This window comes from Ammospiza caudacuta, chromosome 7 (genome assembly GCF_027887145.1).
Source record: "Ammospiza caudacuta isolate bAmmCau1 chromosome 7, bAmmCau1.pri, whole genome shotgun sequence".
Lineage (NCBI taxonomy): Eukaryota > Metazoa > Chordata > Aves > Passeriformes > Passerellidae > Ammospiza > Ammospiza caudacuta.
Window position 1 is genome coordinate 24,994,899 of NC_080599.1, and position 15,753 is coordinate 25,010,651.

The window sequence follows — 15,753 nt, forward strand, 5'->3', positions numbered from 1 at the left end:
AGTAACTAAAAGTCAGTTATTTTCCTCTTAACTCCAAGCTGAAGCACCTCCTGGGCAATCACTTTCAATATGCAGAAGCTGTGTCCAAAGACAAAATAAAATAAATCCTAGGAATGCCAATGGCTTTAGAAATCTAGCTGGTGCCTGAAGAAGGTAACTGGTGTGCTCTTACAGCATAGATGGTGACATACTTTGGTGTTTTACTTGCCTCTGGTGCTGCTATAATCAGCTTTCCTCTGCAAGGAAAAAATTAAAATAAGCTATTTCTGTGGAAGGGCCTTTTCTCCAAAAGCAGAGGGAAGAAAGCAAAGCTCAGAAATGTAACCTGGGGAGCAGCACGAGTGCTTCTGACAGGGCTAAGACAAAGACACTCTGTAAACTACAAAACTTCAAGCCCTTCAGACTTACCTGTAACCAATATTTACAGTATGGGTAAGGATGTGTTTATTCTGTTATGTGCCTGACCAGATAAAGAGGAAACACAGCCTTTGTAACACTTCCCAAGAGTATTTATTATTCAGGACTGATCTGTGTCAAAGCATGACGTACCTCAAATGGCATTTCACCACAGTGCAGCTGCACAAGCCTCTGCTCTCCCTGAACACATCCCTGATGTGCCAAGGCAGACTTTAGCTCACCACTTAATTCACGTACATCAGTTCCTGCATTTGTTTGAGTTTGAGGAGTTCAAGAAATGTTCTCTTTTCTCTGCCCCTATCATTTGAAAAGTTTCTTTCTTTTCTTCCTCCACTGTATATTATCCACATCTTCAGTATCACCAGGAGGATCTGGCATTACAAAGCCATCAGTCATTTTATAGTAGACTATTGTGGAGTCTGTCTCAACTATGGCCAAAGTAACTGACAGCAGGGTGTCAGGATCCTCTGGAGGCAGAGAGGCTTTCTTCAGTATTTCCCTTAACCTAGGAGAGGAAAAAAAACATTTAGAAAGGAATCCACAACCATCTGTGATGGCACAAAGGTAGAATAGCACAATTTTTATCCAGCCTGTTTTGACTCTGCAAAATTGTCTTCACTAAACTAAGCATAATATCTGTTCTAATAAAAATCCAAAGTTGTGTAATCAAGCAACAAAAGAAAATAACAGAGTCAGTTACACGCACCTCTGCTGGAAATGGCTCAACACGTTTCTAAGCTTTGTTTAGGCTGAGGGAGGTACACTCACATGCACATCCCTCAGCCATCCCTCATCCACCACAATCCCAGCACAGCAATCTCTACTGGCCCTGTTTTCAGCAGACTTATATAAGAAATCTAATTAAGTAACACCTGGTGTTCAGTTGGAGAACTGAATAATTAAGATGTGTTCCATTTGCAGAGGTAAGTCTGCCAGTCCCTGTGCCACAGGTCTCTGCCAGCCTGTGGAAGGCCCAGGAGCCCAAGCCAGGTTTCTCTACCTCCCTGTCTAGACTAGAAGCCACAAGACTAATGCTCTTCTTCAGAACAGTCAGCCCAAATAATGTCTTCCTTAAAAGCTCAAGACAAAGTTATGCAATTTTTCCTGTTTAGATTATTTTAAGAGTTACATGCCAGTTACTTTACGGTTCAGAGCTCAGGACAGCACTGATCCCTGGAGTCCCTGCATTCCTGCTCTGACTGGGGTGCAAGCTCTGAAGGAGTGTGGTGAGCACAGACAGACCCTGCCCCCAATGTCAGGTGCAAGAGGGCTCCTCTGAGATTGCTGGGACCGGTTACATTCCAGGGGGAGTTCAGCTGTGCACCAGGATAAACCAGTCCTGGCTTTGTGCACCCTGGAGAGCTCACCCAGCAGAGCACAGGCAGCTCTGGGGCCAGGGCTGTCTAAAGGCAGCAGCTTTCAAACTTCAATCATCATCTTCCCTCAGAACCCCTTTGATCCTCTAATAAAAGCCAAATGGAACGTGGCAGAGAATGAGCAGCAGCCTGGAAAGGCTCCCTGTTAAGCCCATGACCTTCTTAAGGACCCATCTGTGTTCTGAGCTGTGCATAATCCAGCCTGGTAAATTCAGGAGGGCCTCTCCTCCTGCTGCACCACTGGCCCAGACACAGCAAGGCAACACAACACATTTACTCCATGCCACAGAGATACCAGGGCTGGGAAAAGCACTATCCTAGCCCTCACACATCAGCACATTTCCTAACAACACAATAAATAAGGTGACAGAGACTGTGCTGGCCACTGGCAGAGGAGAGAGACTGCAAGAGACTTTTTCAGGTAATGGGGCATTACTCCTGTGCTCACTGCCACCCCAGCAGCTCTGTCTGCAGGCTTATTTGGCAGGTAACTTATTTATTCTGTGCTCTGAACCTCTGGCTCCTGTCACTCCCAGCCCCTGTGCAGAGGCACCCCCAGCACCACAATGTCCTGCCAAAGCCCTGGCAGGGGACAAGAGCCTGGGAAAAGATTACAGATCTCTTTCCTGATACATGCAGAGAGCAAGAATCTAATAGTCACATGCAGAATCATGGAATGATTTGGGTTGGAGGGGACCTTAAAGCTCAGCCAGTTCCATCCATGGGCAACGACATTTCCATTATCTCAGTTTGCACCAAGCCCTGTCCAGTCTGGCCTTGGACACTTGCAGGATCCAGGGGCAGCCACAGCTCCTCTGGGCAGCTGTGCCAGGGCCTCTGCACCCTCAGCAGCCACGGGTCTGGGAAAGCTCTAAGCAGACAGACTGCTGGCAGAGACCCTGTGAGGGAAGAACTATCCGTGAAGCAGTGGACATTGATCTCTCTTGCTCCTGTGGAGGCAATATAGAATTAATGACAACATGCCAAATTAAAGGGCATAGCCCAGGAGAGATATTTTGGGAGCCAAAGAAACCAAACTTGTGTTGAGTGTGGACAATGCTGTATCTGAGCAGACTTGGGCAGAGGCCTGGATTGGATTCACCTGTCAGCCAGAGCAGAAGCTTCTTCCTATTTTCTGGAATACCTGTCACTGGTTTTACTGATAGTCTATTAAGAGGAGGGATGGAACAGTGAGGCTGTACATCTATATTTCTGATACTCGTGATTTCTCCTTATACTGCCAAGCACAAACACCTGAGACTTTATTTCCCCCCGTTTAACACCTAGGACTTTGAAGATGCCCCATGATCCCAAAAGCAGCCAGGTCCTGACAACAGATTAATGCCATTTCTTGATCCTTTTCAGGAGACAAGAGTTCCAGGATTTATGTAAGGGGCACAAAGACACACCATTGCATCAGGGTGATCTGCTAGCTCTGCTGTCCACAGATGAGGAATGACAAGTGCAAATGCCCCCTTTTCCCCTTCCCCCTCCCTCCACAGGCAGCCCCAAGACAAGGGCTCTCATTCATGCATACCACAGTGTCCACAGTGCACTGCAGCACATCTGCACAGTGCTGAGAGGCTATCTTTTAGAGGGATAAGCTCTGGAATTCAGGAAGTCTGTGTCAGACATCATGCCTTGCCCTCCTCCCCTGAAGGCATCCCCAGCAGCCTCTGTGTCCAGCCTGCTCACAATGTTCTCTGCACCAGCAGACACTGCAAAGGAGCCATGGCACTGTGGGATCTCAGCACCTCAGGATGGAGGTGCAGAGAGGCCGAGACCACCCTTGGGGGGCTCGGGAATCCTGGAATGTTGCCAGAAGTGTCTGGTGGCAGGATTTTGATCCTACACAGGAGATGAGACCTGTATGAGGATAGGAGGAATTCACTGGGTGAATGGTGAAGGGATAAGTTAGTTAAAGTGTAAAACACAGGGTTTAGGATTTTGGTACAGGGGGGTCTAAAGAAGTAAGATGGAGGAATTGGGGCGTGTCCTGTCCTTCTTCTTCTTCTTCTTGGCCTCCATCTTCTGTGGTGGTGGTGGCACTTGGGGATTGGTTGTTACTAGAAGTGCACAGGTTAATAAGGGTAGAAGGTATTGGGGAGAAATGATAAATATTGTACACGTAACTTAGGGTATAAAGATAAGTGACCGCCCGGGGGCTCGGAGTGTGCCCATGGCTGACTTGCTGTGCAGACCTCTGTCGGGCTGAAAGAAAATCTTTTAGATAAACAATTAATAAACACCGAGACCGAGACAAGATCAGAAGTCTCTCCTCGTCCTTTGAAGCGTCGGCTCTCCAAGGCCATCCCTGGGCCTTTCCAGGCCACCTAAACAGCAACAGCCAGAAAACCCTACATGGCACCTCTGATTTTACTGTGCTTGCTGCCTGCCACGAGCAAGAAGGTGAAACACTGCAGGACAGGTATGGCTTTTGTAATCCTTTTCATGCATCAAATACTGTCTATGGAAAAATAGGAAAGCATCAAGCCTTGTTGGCCTTCTAAAATCCAAAGAATGCACATTGGACATCCTAAATGAGGCAGGAACCCTTTATTTCAAGGCTGCCCATCTCCCAGACAGCTGCAGTCAATGATGGAAATAAAGTCCTAGGCAGGAAGCCCATGTGGTAACACCCCCAGCAGAGCCATACCCTAATTTAAATTCCCCAGTTAATGGCTACCAATAAGCTCCTCAGTGACCAGTACAATCTGCTACACCATACAGTTGATGACAGCCATAAAAGATGAATTTGCTTGAATAAAAGTGGATTTAACATTTCTGAAGGTGTCAAGCATCAGTGAACAGAGGAATTCAGTGCATCCAGCAGTCTGGCAGATGCCAACAGCCTTGACCACCTACATTCCCCAGCACCCTGAGCAGCCTTTCCCCGAGTCACAGCTGTGCCAGGACACCTCTGGAATTACTGATAACTGATGGAACACTGACACCAAAGGCCCGTGACCACTCTGGGCTTGGTTCCCCAGCTGTGCTCCAACAGTGTGAGCCCCACAGAAGCTGTGGGGTCAAGCCTTTGGTATGGCCTGGCTCCCTCTGGGTCCTCCTTTTCCACAGGAATTTCAGCATGCCCACTCCACTGCCTGCACTGCCAGTTTTCAGCAGAATAGAGGCTTGACAAGAGAAAAGGTGCAGCTGAGAAACAGGTCCTGCTGTTCCACAGGGTCTCAGTAAAAGCTCAGCTGCATGGTCACTCAAATCCAGATCTGCTCCCACCAGGCCAGATCAAGCAGGACAAAGCTCTCATTTTCCACCCAGGAAGCAAACTCACATTCACCTCATGCTCCAGGAGATGCAAAGGACTTCACCTCAAACACTCTGTTCTCCAAAGAGCTGGCATTTCTAAAACACTTTGCATTAGAAAAAGGGCTCAGAAAAGGCTTCCCAGCTATCTCCAGACTAGAGTCAGTAGGGATTGTCTTTTTCTACCAAAAAATTAGTCATAGAAGCAGGTTTAACTTACTTAACATTCTGCAAAGAGCACTGCAAGCTAAGGGAACAGCACTGGCAATGTCATCCTGCCGCTGTCATTACTGCTGCATTCAAATTTAACGATAGCAGTGAGCTGACCCTATCTTCTATTACTGTGGCAATTAATAGCTTCAAAATAAAACAAATCCCAAAACAAAACAAGAAAATCCATACAAATCTATCCAGAGAGCAGAGGGGAATGTTGCATCCTTCCCCTACCTTAATTTTGCACCATGTAGGCCCTCAACATCCATCAGAAATCTGTGCTGTGTTTCCCAATAGCTCCTAACAAATTATCACTGTACTTTTCTCTGGGAGAGAGAGCCAGGTGTAGGCTGCTGACCCTGAGCTTTCAACTGACTCTGCAAAAACCAACCAAGGGCAGAACCATAAAGAACTCGAGCAGCAAGGTCTGTGATGAACAAAAGGGCATTTCAGAGACACATCCCATGCTTGCATCCCTCTGCAAGCTCAGGGCACGTTTATGGAGGTTGCATAGAGCTCCACTGAGCTGAAATGGAACTACTGCCTTCCATGCCATAAAAGCCCAAGGCTTTCAATCTGCCCTTTATACTTGGATGAATAATTCCTGGCAGGCTTGGCCAGCCTGACCAGCTCCCTCCCCTGCTGGCCAGGCAGGGCTGCAGAGAGCACACAAGTTGGCCTCTGTGCCCCTGCAGAGATCATTACCCCAGGCACTGGAGCATGCCACTGTCCCAGCAGCAGGGCACAGGAACCTCCCAGAGAGCACAATTCCTTGGGTTTAGCCAGCACTGCAAACTTCAGCACAGCTCAGCACCAGCAGTGCTGCTCCAGACCCTGCTGCAGGGCAGGCAGCATGAACCCAGTGCCCTGAAATATGTGGGAAGGAGCACAAGGGGCTGGGAGGAGGTGTAAATGCACAGCACTGCTCCTGGGAATTTGTTCCCAAAACACACAAACAGGGAATGCTAGAAGAAACCATGGAGTGTTTTATTTACATTTATTTTTTTCTTTCCATTACTCAGTTTTTTGTAATGGAAAGAAAAAAATAAATGTAAATAAAACACCACATGCCACACTGGTCAGGAGAAGGAATTGAAGCCCTGAGGAATATTAAAGATCTTTTTCCATGGAAGTTCAAGAAGAAAACAAGAGAAACCACACAAGAGGGAAGTATCAAAGTTCAGAAAAGTTCTACAGGATACACTAAATACTGGATGTTCAACCAAAGTACTGCATAACCCACTCTGCTGTGGGAGCTGCAAACTAATTTAAAATATTAAATCTAAAAAATAAATAAAATACTAATAAAGAGCTTACACTTAGGAGCCACTAATTATATTTTCAATGTGTAATTTACTGCATGAGTAAATTATGCCTTTAGCAAGGGAGTTACTGACAAAACTGTGAAGAGGATGCAAGATGCACATCACACTTCCAGTGCTTTAAAATAACAGGATTTTTCAGTTTACAGCAAGGTTTATTTTACAGTCTACAGACTTTGAAGACAGTAAATTCCAGTCCTCAGATTTCCTTCTCAGTATGCTTATCAGCCTTAAAACAAAACATTTATGAATTGCTTTCTTCTAAAGTAAGTCAGCATTTTAACAGAATAAGCCTTTCCCAAACTTCACAGGTCTCCATGACCTCAGGCAACTTCATCCTTCATTTACAGCACTTGTACACAAAATACAAACAGAGCAGTGACATGTCATCTAATCTGACAGTTTATCTGCAACATTCTGCTTAGACAGAGTTATTTGTCTAGGATAGGCAGTGCCCAATTCCATTAGATCTGGGACCTACCTCCCTGAAGGCTCAAGGCTTTCCAGGCCATCTGAAAATCCAGCTCACAGCCAGCACTGTGAGCTCTCCTAACTTGCTGAGCTGGGTTTATGCAAGTTATTTCTGCACTCCCAGGATTCACTGCTTCCTCCACAGTGGGGAGCCACACTTCTGGAATGGACAACGAGGTACTTGGCATGCTCCGAGGTGCTGTAGTGAGCAGCAGACACACCCCAGCCTATGCACCTGCAAACTCCTCCCACAAGCAGGAATCCTCCTGAATTCAGAGGCTCTCCAAGCCTCAGCCAGCTCTGTGTGGGTCACAGCAGGTCAAGACTGACAGAAATTGCATCATATTCCCCAGGGCTTTGCTCACAGGAGATTCAGCAATCTTCATCTGAAGAGCACACAGAGCACAAAGCCACTTCTCAAGACTGGGCTCCACAGCCCATAATTCTGTAAGTCAGTGGGTCCCACAGCCCAAAATTCTGTAATTTAGTGGGTTAGGGTGCTGCTATCCTGCCACAGCTGGATGAGCAGCTTCCACCCAGCTCTGCAGAAGTGAACAGTGAGCTTAGGAAGCAGAACAGCTTTTGCCTTCAGCACTTACCTGTCATGCTCAAACTGGACATGATGAAATTTTGTAATAGGCTAAAAAACATTGAGTAAGTTTTAATTTTTGTAGGGCACTCATATTTGTCATTTGCCCAGGTGTCCTGCTGGTAATTTCCACAGCAATTTTCCTGTGGCCTTTTAAGGACACACTTCTCAGTGGCAGCCAAGTTGGGAACTCCATGAGACACCTGGAGCTTGGCTGACATGGATTTCAAATAGAGAACCACCACTGCATATCTCTGGAAGACCAAGCCCACAAGAGTGACTGACTAATATTGGCAAAATGTGAGATCTTTTTTAGCACATACATAGTGCTAAAACCCATTATTTTCCAGTGAATCACTTTTTTCTTCTACCAATAAGAAAAGCACAGAGCAGAATGAAGATGGAAGTCTGATTTCAAGGTGTCACTTCCAAACCCTACTGGTTAAACAAGGAAGTGCTGCCCATAAATGCTGCTGTCACTGGCTTCTTTTGCAGCTAGCACAATTCCAGGCCCAGAATAGACAGAACATTTTCACCTTCCCAGAGGAAGGGCTTATTTTAAGGGCTTATTTTCAACACTAAGCAAGCTGCATTCACTTGTACTCATACCTCCTCCCCTGCTTTTAGCAGGTAACACAAAACCACAAAGTGCTGCTTTGATCAAAATGCAGATGCACATTCAACACCACAAACACGAGTGTTGTACAGAAACACAATCTCCCAGCCTGACAACATCCATGGCTACTGAACACAGACAGGACACAGCTGGCACTGCAGCCTGGGATTCAGCTCATTTCAGTGACAACACACCCTGTGTCACTGCTCTGCAGCAAAGCCTGTTACAAACTGTACTTTTAATCAATGTGATGCATTCACTCTTTGCCTCTCCACCACACATCCTTCCAGTACTGGATTCCAGACACACTGGTGCCAGAGGCAGAGCAAACAGCATCACCACAGAACAAACAAGTGCAGAGGCTCCCCATGAAAGGCTCCAATGACACAGAGTAAGATAGGACATGCATGCAGTGGAATACCTGTCATTAAAAATCAATCAGAACATACTCCCAGCCTTTAGCCAATGCCAGGAATCCAAGTTTTCAGCCCAGGTGGAAACACACTATACTAACCAAGCACAAGAGCTCAGCATGTAGGTGGAATTCCTCAAAGATCCCACATGCTCACTGGCTGCCTTCTGTTTCCCCTAAAACCTCTGAGCTGAGAGCTGCAGCACATCCCTTTCATTCACTCACACACACACACACACATCTCCTGCTTGCAGACAGGCTGAAAAACACCCAGCATTTCACCCAGCAGCATTCCTCTCCTGTGGAGATCACATCTCCAAGCCCTCAGGAGTGATTAACCAATACTTGCAAATACAATATTTTTTTCAGCACAAAACCAGTACTAAGCCCCATCAATACCTAGTAAAGAATTTTCTTCCCCTTCACCCAACAAACAGTAAAATGATGATAAAAGTCTGTTAGCAAGACATTGAGCTGTCATTTCCAAAACCCAAAATAAAAAGCAAGAACATCACTCCTAGAGTGCACACACACATCCAATAAGTGCAATTAATTGCCCACCTACCACTGTGTCAGGCTGCTGCCCACAGAGCAAGAGGAAGCAGCAAAAAACAGTAAGATTTTTAGAGCCAGCCATGAGCCAGCTCCTAGCAGGAGTGGGAACATAAGAAATTGAAAAATGTACAACCTTGTGATGCCTTTGAAATAGTTCAGGTCTTCAGAGTCACCATGGCAGACACCAGTCAGAAAAGGCAGCCTTTATCAGAGAGCAAATCATACCCTGTGTCTGAGGCTGCCCTAAGGGCCAGTTAAGAGAGACTGTAAAACTACTGAAGTGGAAGTTTTCTAGGCTGAAAATATCTGTAATGTAACAAATTCATGGCTGTGCTGTCTTCTGCTTGAAGAGTTGCTCCTGCATGTGTGAGGAAATCAAGCCAAAAATCACAGGCACGTGAGACTCTGGATGTAAAGTGAGAGGAGTTTCCTGTTCAAAGTAGCCAAATTATAGTTTGAAAACTAAAGCAAAGCAAACCATACAAGGCTTATGCACAAATCTGACAGTAAAAAAGCTGATTCTTAGGCAGCTCCAAGAGGATTGCTTTCCTCTTAGGTCCTTTTAAGTCCAGCAATTCAGAAAGTATCACACATTTCCAAGAGTACAAAATCAGCACAGGAATGTTCAAAACATAAGCTGTGAAGGCCTTGTGTTCCAGCCTTGTCTCTCAAACACATACTTTGGTGTCCATGTTATCTCCTAGCACATATGCAACTCCAGACAACAGGAAGTGTTTATCAGTGGGCATCAGTTTCTGCTTGACCTCCAAGAACCACCTCCAGACAGGGAGAGGCAGAGACTGATGCAAAGCTGAGGTTTCCTTGATGTTCCAATCTGCCTGTGTGTCTGCAGAACCCAAATAACTCTGCTTACAGGCTGAGAGGCTGCTTTCCTCTGATATTGCTCCATTTCCTCCTCCTTCCCCTCCTGACCAAGCCATCCCCAGGCTGTCAAATGTCCCTGTGCCCCATTTTCTGTCAGTGGTGACCCCAGCAGTGAGCACAGCCTCACCTGTCGTGGCTGATGAGGATGTGGGCAGGCACTGGCACCATCACCTGGAGCCCCTCCTGCTCCTTGGCTCGGCCATGCAAACACACCAGCTGCAGCTCTGCCACGCCCACCGGCTGCACCTCGTGCCAATTCCTCCCTAGAAAGGTTTGTGGGGATGAGAGAACACAAAACACAAGTTTTTATCAGTCAAACAACAAATGCAGTGTCTAAGTTAACATCTGAGGTTTTCTTTTCCCTCCCCCTTTTCCCCACAGGAAAATTCCATTCCTCTGCCAAACCCCCCTCCTGAGAAGCAATCCTGCTAAAGAAATCCAAGGAGCAGGAGCAGCCTGCTGGCTCCAGAGCTGCACTGAGGGGTGGTGAAGCAATCTGTCTGACAAAGCTGCTCTGCAGAAGGCACAAAGCAGATAAAACCACAGAGATTTAGCCACCTGGCTCAGGACCCTGATCTGTGAAGCAGCAGGTGTTAGAAGCATGGTTAGTGATCATACACAATTCTAACCTCTGCTTGAAGGCATAAGGATGAAGTTTTTGCTGCAGAACTACAGAAATCTTCTTCTGAAGTCTATTAAGGCATTTTCTTCAGAGGTGTAACAGCAACAGACACAGCAATTCCTGCACTGTACAATCCCTCCCTTCCCTGACCTTGAGAAGCACCAGGCTCCAAGCAAAACTGAAATATTTTTCTTAGGCTGGCTGGCTGCCTACTCACAGTGCATTTTCAATAAAGCCAATTTGGAAGAAGCCAGGCAGAAGTTTACATATCACATAACTCTGCTCCACTCTGAGCAGACAGCAGCAGACTACACTACAGGATTTCACAGGACCACTTTGGCCAGAAAAGCCCTCCAAGATCAGGGAGTCCCAGCAGTGACCTGACACTGCCAGGTCCTCCACCAGCCATGGCCCTAAGCACACACCCTACAATTTAATGAATAAATTACTATGTTGTTACATAATATTACTACAATGGTTATAAATTACTGCTACCACACTTGCAAATGATCCTCTTTGCTAGAGGAACCACTGCCCTTTGCAGAAAACATTCCACCACAAAACAGGCCAGCACACAACATTCAGCCACGTGCTGAATGGTGACTTTTGTGAAACACTGTGATTGAGTAATTTCACTTTAATCCGCAGGTGAGGACTTTTACAAGCTCAACCACGGAACCTGTCACTTCACCTTCCTACATTCCTTTTCCTCCCCCTACTCCTCTTTTGCTTTTATTTCCCTGCTGACTGCCTTTTCCCTGAACACCTGCACCTGGAAGTGCTGGATGAAACAAGAACTCATCTTTGCACAGGCTCCAGGCAGGCACAGGATAGAAACTTCCAGCACAAAAACTCTCAAAATGGGCAGCAAGGCCTTTGGAAGGAAAGGTCCTGTCCCAGGGCAAACAATGAATTTAACAGCTCCTCAGGGCAAAGGCATTGGTTGGGATGCAGCCACTTCCCCCATTTACCTTCCAGGAGGTCCAGGTACACCAAAAAGGCAGCATACACTTGAGTGCTGTCAGACACATCCAGTGACATCATTTCTGTGAACTGAGACCAGAGAGGAACATTAATGAAGGAAAGCACAGGTTAAACTAAGAATGCACAGACCAGCAGAGCCACTGGAGCTTCAAACCCGTTTGAAGGCAATCAAAAAGCAGGATTTGTTTCCCGACAGTATCTCAAAGGCTGCTTTTTTCACATTCCCCATATTTTAGCGCTTAAAAAAGCAAGCAAAATAAACAGAAGAGGAGTCTCAACTATTTCTGGAACAGCTCTAGCTTTGTGGAATTTTACCTATATTGGGGTAAATAATTGTACCTATTTTTGCTGCAACACAGCGTTAACACGATGGCCAAATTAAACAGCTCCATGTTTTCAGTGTGGTAAAAATTAAGACGGAGTCGAAGTTGAAGGCATTTACGTTTCCCAGCTGGGATCCCATGATTTAAAACCTCCTCCCCCGCTGGCAGTGGCATTCCCCAGCTCCCCCACGGGCCGGAGCCCCCCTCGATAAACCCGATATCATCGATTAGATGGGAATTTCCCGGCAGAACCCTCCTGGGGGGATCCCACGTACACCTCGAGGGGAGAATCCTGCAGGGTCCGGCCGGGAGAGCGGGACCCCCGCCCCGGCCTACCGTGGGGTGAGCCGTGATCCAATTGCCGCCAGCCGCCCCCGACCAGCTGCCCTGTGCCTTCTCCTCCCTCCCGGCCGCACAGCAGCCCTGGCCCGGATCGGTGCCCGCCGGAGCCGGGAAAAGGCCCCTCTGACACGGCCCGGCCGCCGGCTCCATGCTGCCCTCCGTGTGTGCAACGCGGCTTCACTCCGGGCGGAGCACGCAGCACAGCGCTCCCGGAAACTGCCGCACCGCCACCACCGTTCCGCCGCCGCTCCGCTCCTACCTACATACATATAAACATATATAAAACATATATATAAACATATATATAAATATATATATATAAACATGTACTCCTTTCATGGCCCCTTCTCCTAAAGGCTCCAAAGCGTTATCAATCTGCAGTGTCCAGAACTTTGCCAGACTGCATAAGGGACATGCCTTCAAGGTATTGCCATTAAAAGCACCTTGGACTGCTTCATTAGAAATATCTCTGACTTTGCCTAATGCCAAGTGTCCCAGGTCTGGCTTATCAGCTCTGTCTTGGTGACTCTTCTGATGAATTTCAAACAGTGGCTATTCTATAACACAGGATCAGTGAAAATTGGTCTCTACGTATGTAACATAAATTGTGTGTGGTTTGTAGGCACAGGAAGTTATATTTGGGCCAATCTAATTCAAGGATTTTTGTGGTAAACTGAGCAGCCATTCTGGCTGTTTATAAAGTATTGTGTTAGCCAGCAGTTCATTTCCCTGGGCACAGAATAGATAGCTAGATGGATAAAAAAATCCAGTGTCCAAGACTTTCATGGAAGAGTTGGCAACTCAGTGCTGGGAAAATAATTGGATGGATTTGAGTTTTTAGAAGCGAAGAAGCAAGTGAAAGGAGATGGATCCACATCAATCTATAGATGAGTCAATTACATCACCAGGATGGAACCTCTGCTTTCCTCAATGTGGGAAACAATTTAGAAGAAATCTGCCAAACCGAGGGATTATGCCTCTGCCAGAGACAGCTGTCATAGCTGGAATCTCCTTGTTTGGTGTTACATATTTAGAGGAGGCTGAAACAAATGCCTTAAATTGATTTCCGTGGGACTTACATGTGCAAAAAGCCGTTTCTTCCTCAAAGCTAAAATATTTCATCACAGGGTGGCTCATTGTCTTGCCACAGCAGGATGGAGTCTGGGCTTAAAAAACCCCACAGAATATAGTTTTGGCCACCAAGAAAGAAGTCAGAATGAGTACAGATTTCTTTGTGCGTGGACATGGAGTCATACACATTTACAGGTGTTGGAATGACATGAATTGCCAATTAACAGTTTACCTGAGCTCTCCAAACTTTCCCCAGCTGTGTGCGACTGGGAGTGCGAGATGAAGCTGAGTGACTCCTTTCCCTTCTGCATGGAAGAACAACACCTCATGTTTCAGGCTTCTGCTGCTCTCACTCTTTGTGCTCCACGGCAGCCAGCCAGCCCAGGGATTTGTGTGAGCAAGGGAACATCACTTTGGAGAGAGAATCACTGGCTTTGGGATGCTGCTGGAGTCTTTTCATTTGCCCCCAGCAAATCGTTATGGCTCTGATGCTGCTCACAAAATAGAGGAGTGTGAAAAGAGCTGAAGGTAGTTTAGATTTCACTGAGGACATCAAGAGCTGCACAGGGGAAAGGCACAATCAGAACTCTGGCAAAGGCAGGCAGAGGAGGGGCTTATTTCTGCTGAAACATCCTAAAATCGGGACTGTGACCCAGCTTGAATGTCCATGGATGGAAAATGCCAGCTTCCAGCCCTCCCCCTCCCCATCAAGAACAATTTGGCAGAGTTTGTCCCCACCCTCCAAATGCTCCCGGGGACAGCAGGGGAATTCCGTGCGTGTGGATTGGGCTGGCTCCTGTGGAACTCTAATCACCTCCCACCCGCTGCAAGGCTGCTCCTTCTATTTGGATAATGAATCCAAGCATAAAAGCAACATGTGGCAAACTAACCATCACAGAAAAGCCTCATTAATGTATCATTCTAGAAGGACAATTATAAAGGCATCTGAAGGGCAAACAGGAGTGACACATTTGTGCTAATTGTTCAGGAAGATGAGGACAAACTGAGAGAGTTTCTCAAATTTTAGTGCAGATGATTCTATAACCCCTGAAGACTCTTTATTGAAGTTTCCTAGAATGATCCTTTTTGGGAAGTCATCTGCTCAGGAAACTGAGACAATATAATTTGGCATGCATGATAAATTAGGTTCTATAAGCAAAGAGGAGCAAACATTAACTCTGTATATATAATGTGTGTGTGTGTATATTTTTATATTTACTACCTGGATGCAAGCAATTCACAGTGAGACTATGGATAATTAAACAATTGTTTGCCTGCTAAAGGTTTCCTTCTTTTTAAGTGTTGCAAGCACACAGCCAACAGGAACACATGCTCAAAGTGGGTCTGTCCACCTTGGAGAAACTTCCACAGTAAAACCCAAATATGCTGTGGGGCCCTTAGAGATAATTAGAGATTTCATCTTGAAAAGGGTCTAGCATGCCCAAATCCTATTAACTTCTAAGAGAACTATGATTACTATGCCCCTTTTAAGATCATGACCCAATAATTTTAATTGCTGGAATATGTTTTATGTATTTTTATGCTAAATTGCCATCAGTCTATTCACGGGAACATTTCCATGGTGGGTAAGTCAATGAAGTAGAGGGAAAATCTTCCCTGTATTTCCTGTCTTCAAAGAAGAGGTGCTGAGAAAGCTGTGGTTGTTCAGCCAGGAGAGGAAAAGGGTCCAGGCAGACCTTTGAGCCCCTTCCAGTCCATGAGAGGGGATTACAAAAAGAGTGGCTTTTTAAATGGGCAGATAGTGATAGGACGTAAGGGGAACATCCTTAAACTGACAGAGAGTACATTTAGATTGGATATTAGGAAGAATTTCTTTCCTGTGAGGGTGGAGAGGCCCTGGCACAGGGTGCCCAGAGAAGCTGTGGCCGCCCTGTCCCTGAAGTGTCCAAGGCCAGCTTGGATGGGGCTTGGAGCAGCCTGGGACAGTGGAAGGTGTCCCTGCCATGGCAAGGGGTTGGAATGAGATTGTCCTGAAGGTCCTTTCTATGACTCCACCATATTAATCTTCCAGCTGCTTTCGAGCTGGAACAGCGCATCCCTCCTGCAGCGGGGGATGGGTGTGAGGTGTGCGGCTGCTCCGTACGGACATCCCGCGAATGTTTGCCAAAAAACCTCCTGATATGAAAGCTGAGAGCTACTTTAATTCCCTACCTGCGTGGAAAGGATGAGGGCGATATCTTCACGTAAGCCTCGAACAAAGGGACGTCTCAGCGTTAGCAGCAACACTCCGAAAGCCCCTTTAAAGCCCAAAACTCGTGTGGAGAAATGCG

General features: G+C 46.5%; 1 protein-coding gene across 2 annotated transcripts; it reads right to left on the reverse strand.

The window, feature by feature from the left end:
* Window positions 1-487: 487 nt before the first annotated feature.
* TSEN15 (tRNA splicing endonuclease subunit 15) lies at window positions 488-15,700 on the reverse strand. 2 transcript variants are annotated; one of them, XM_058808910.1, is made up of 5 exons: window positions 15,635-15,700; window positions 12,386-12,650; window positions 11,714-11,795; window positions 10,248-10,383; window positions 488-922 (listed from the first exon to the last, which is right to left on the reverse strand). In XM_058808910.1, the coding sequence occupies exons 2-5, from the start codon at window positions 12,539-12,541 to the stop codon at window positions 718-720; spliced, it is 579 nt and encodes a 192-aa protein (XP_058664893.1). In that variant the 5' UTR covers window positions 12,542-12,650; window positions 15,635-15,700; the 3' UTR covers window positions 488-717. The 2 variants fall into 2 exon arrangements, with proteins under 2 accessions (XP_058664893.1, XP_058664892.1); XM_058808909.1 differs by lacking the exon at window positions 15,635-15,700 and adding an exon at window positions 13,695-13,709.
* Between the last annotated feature and the right edge of the window lie 53 nt (window positions 15,701-15,753).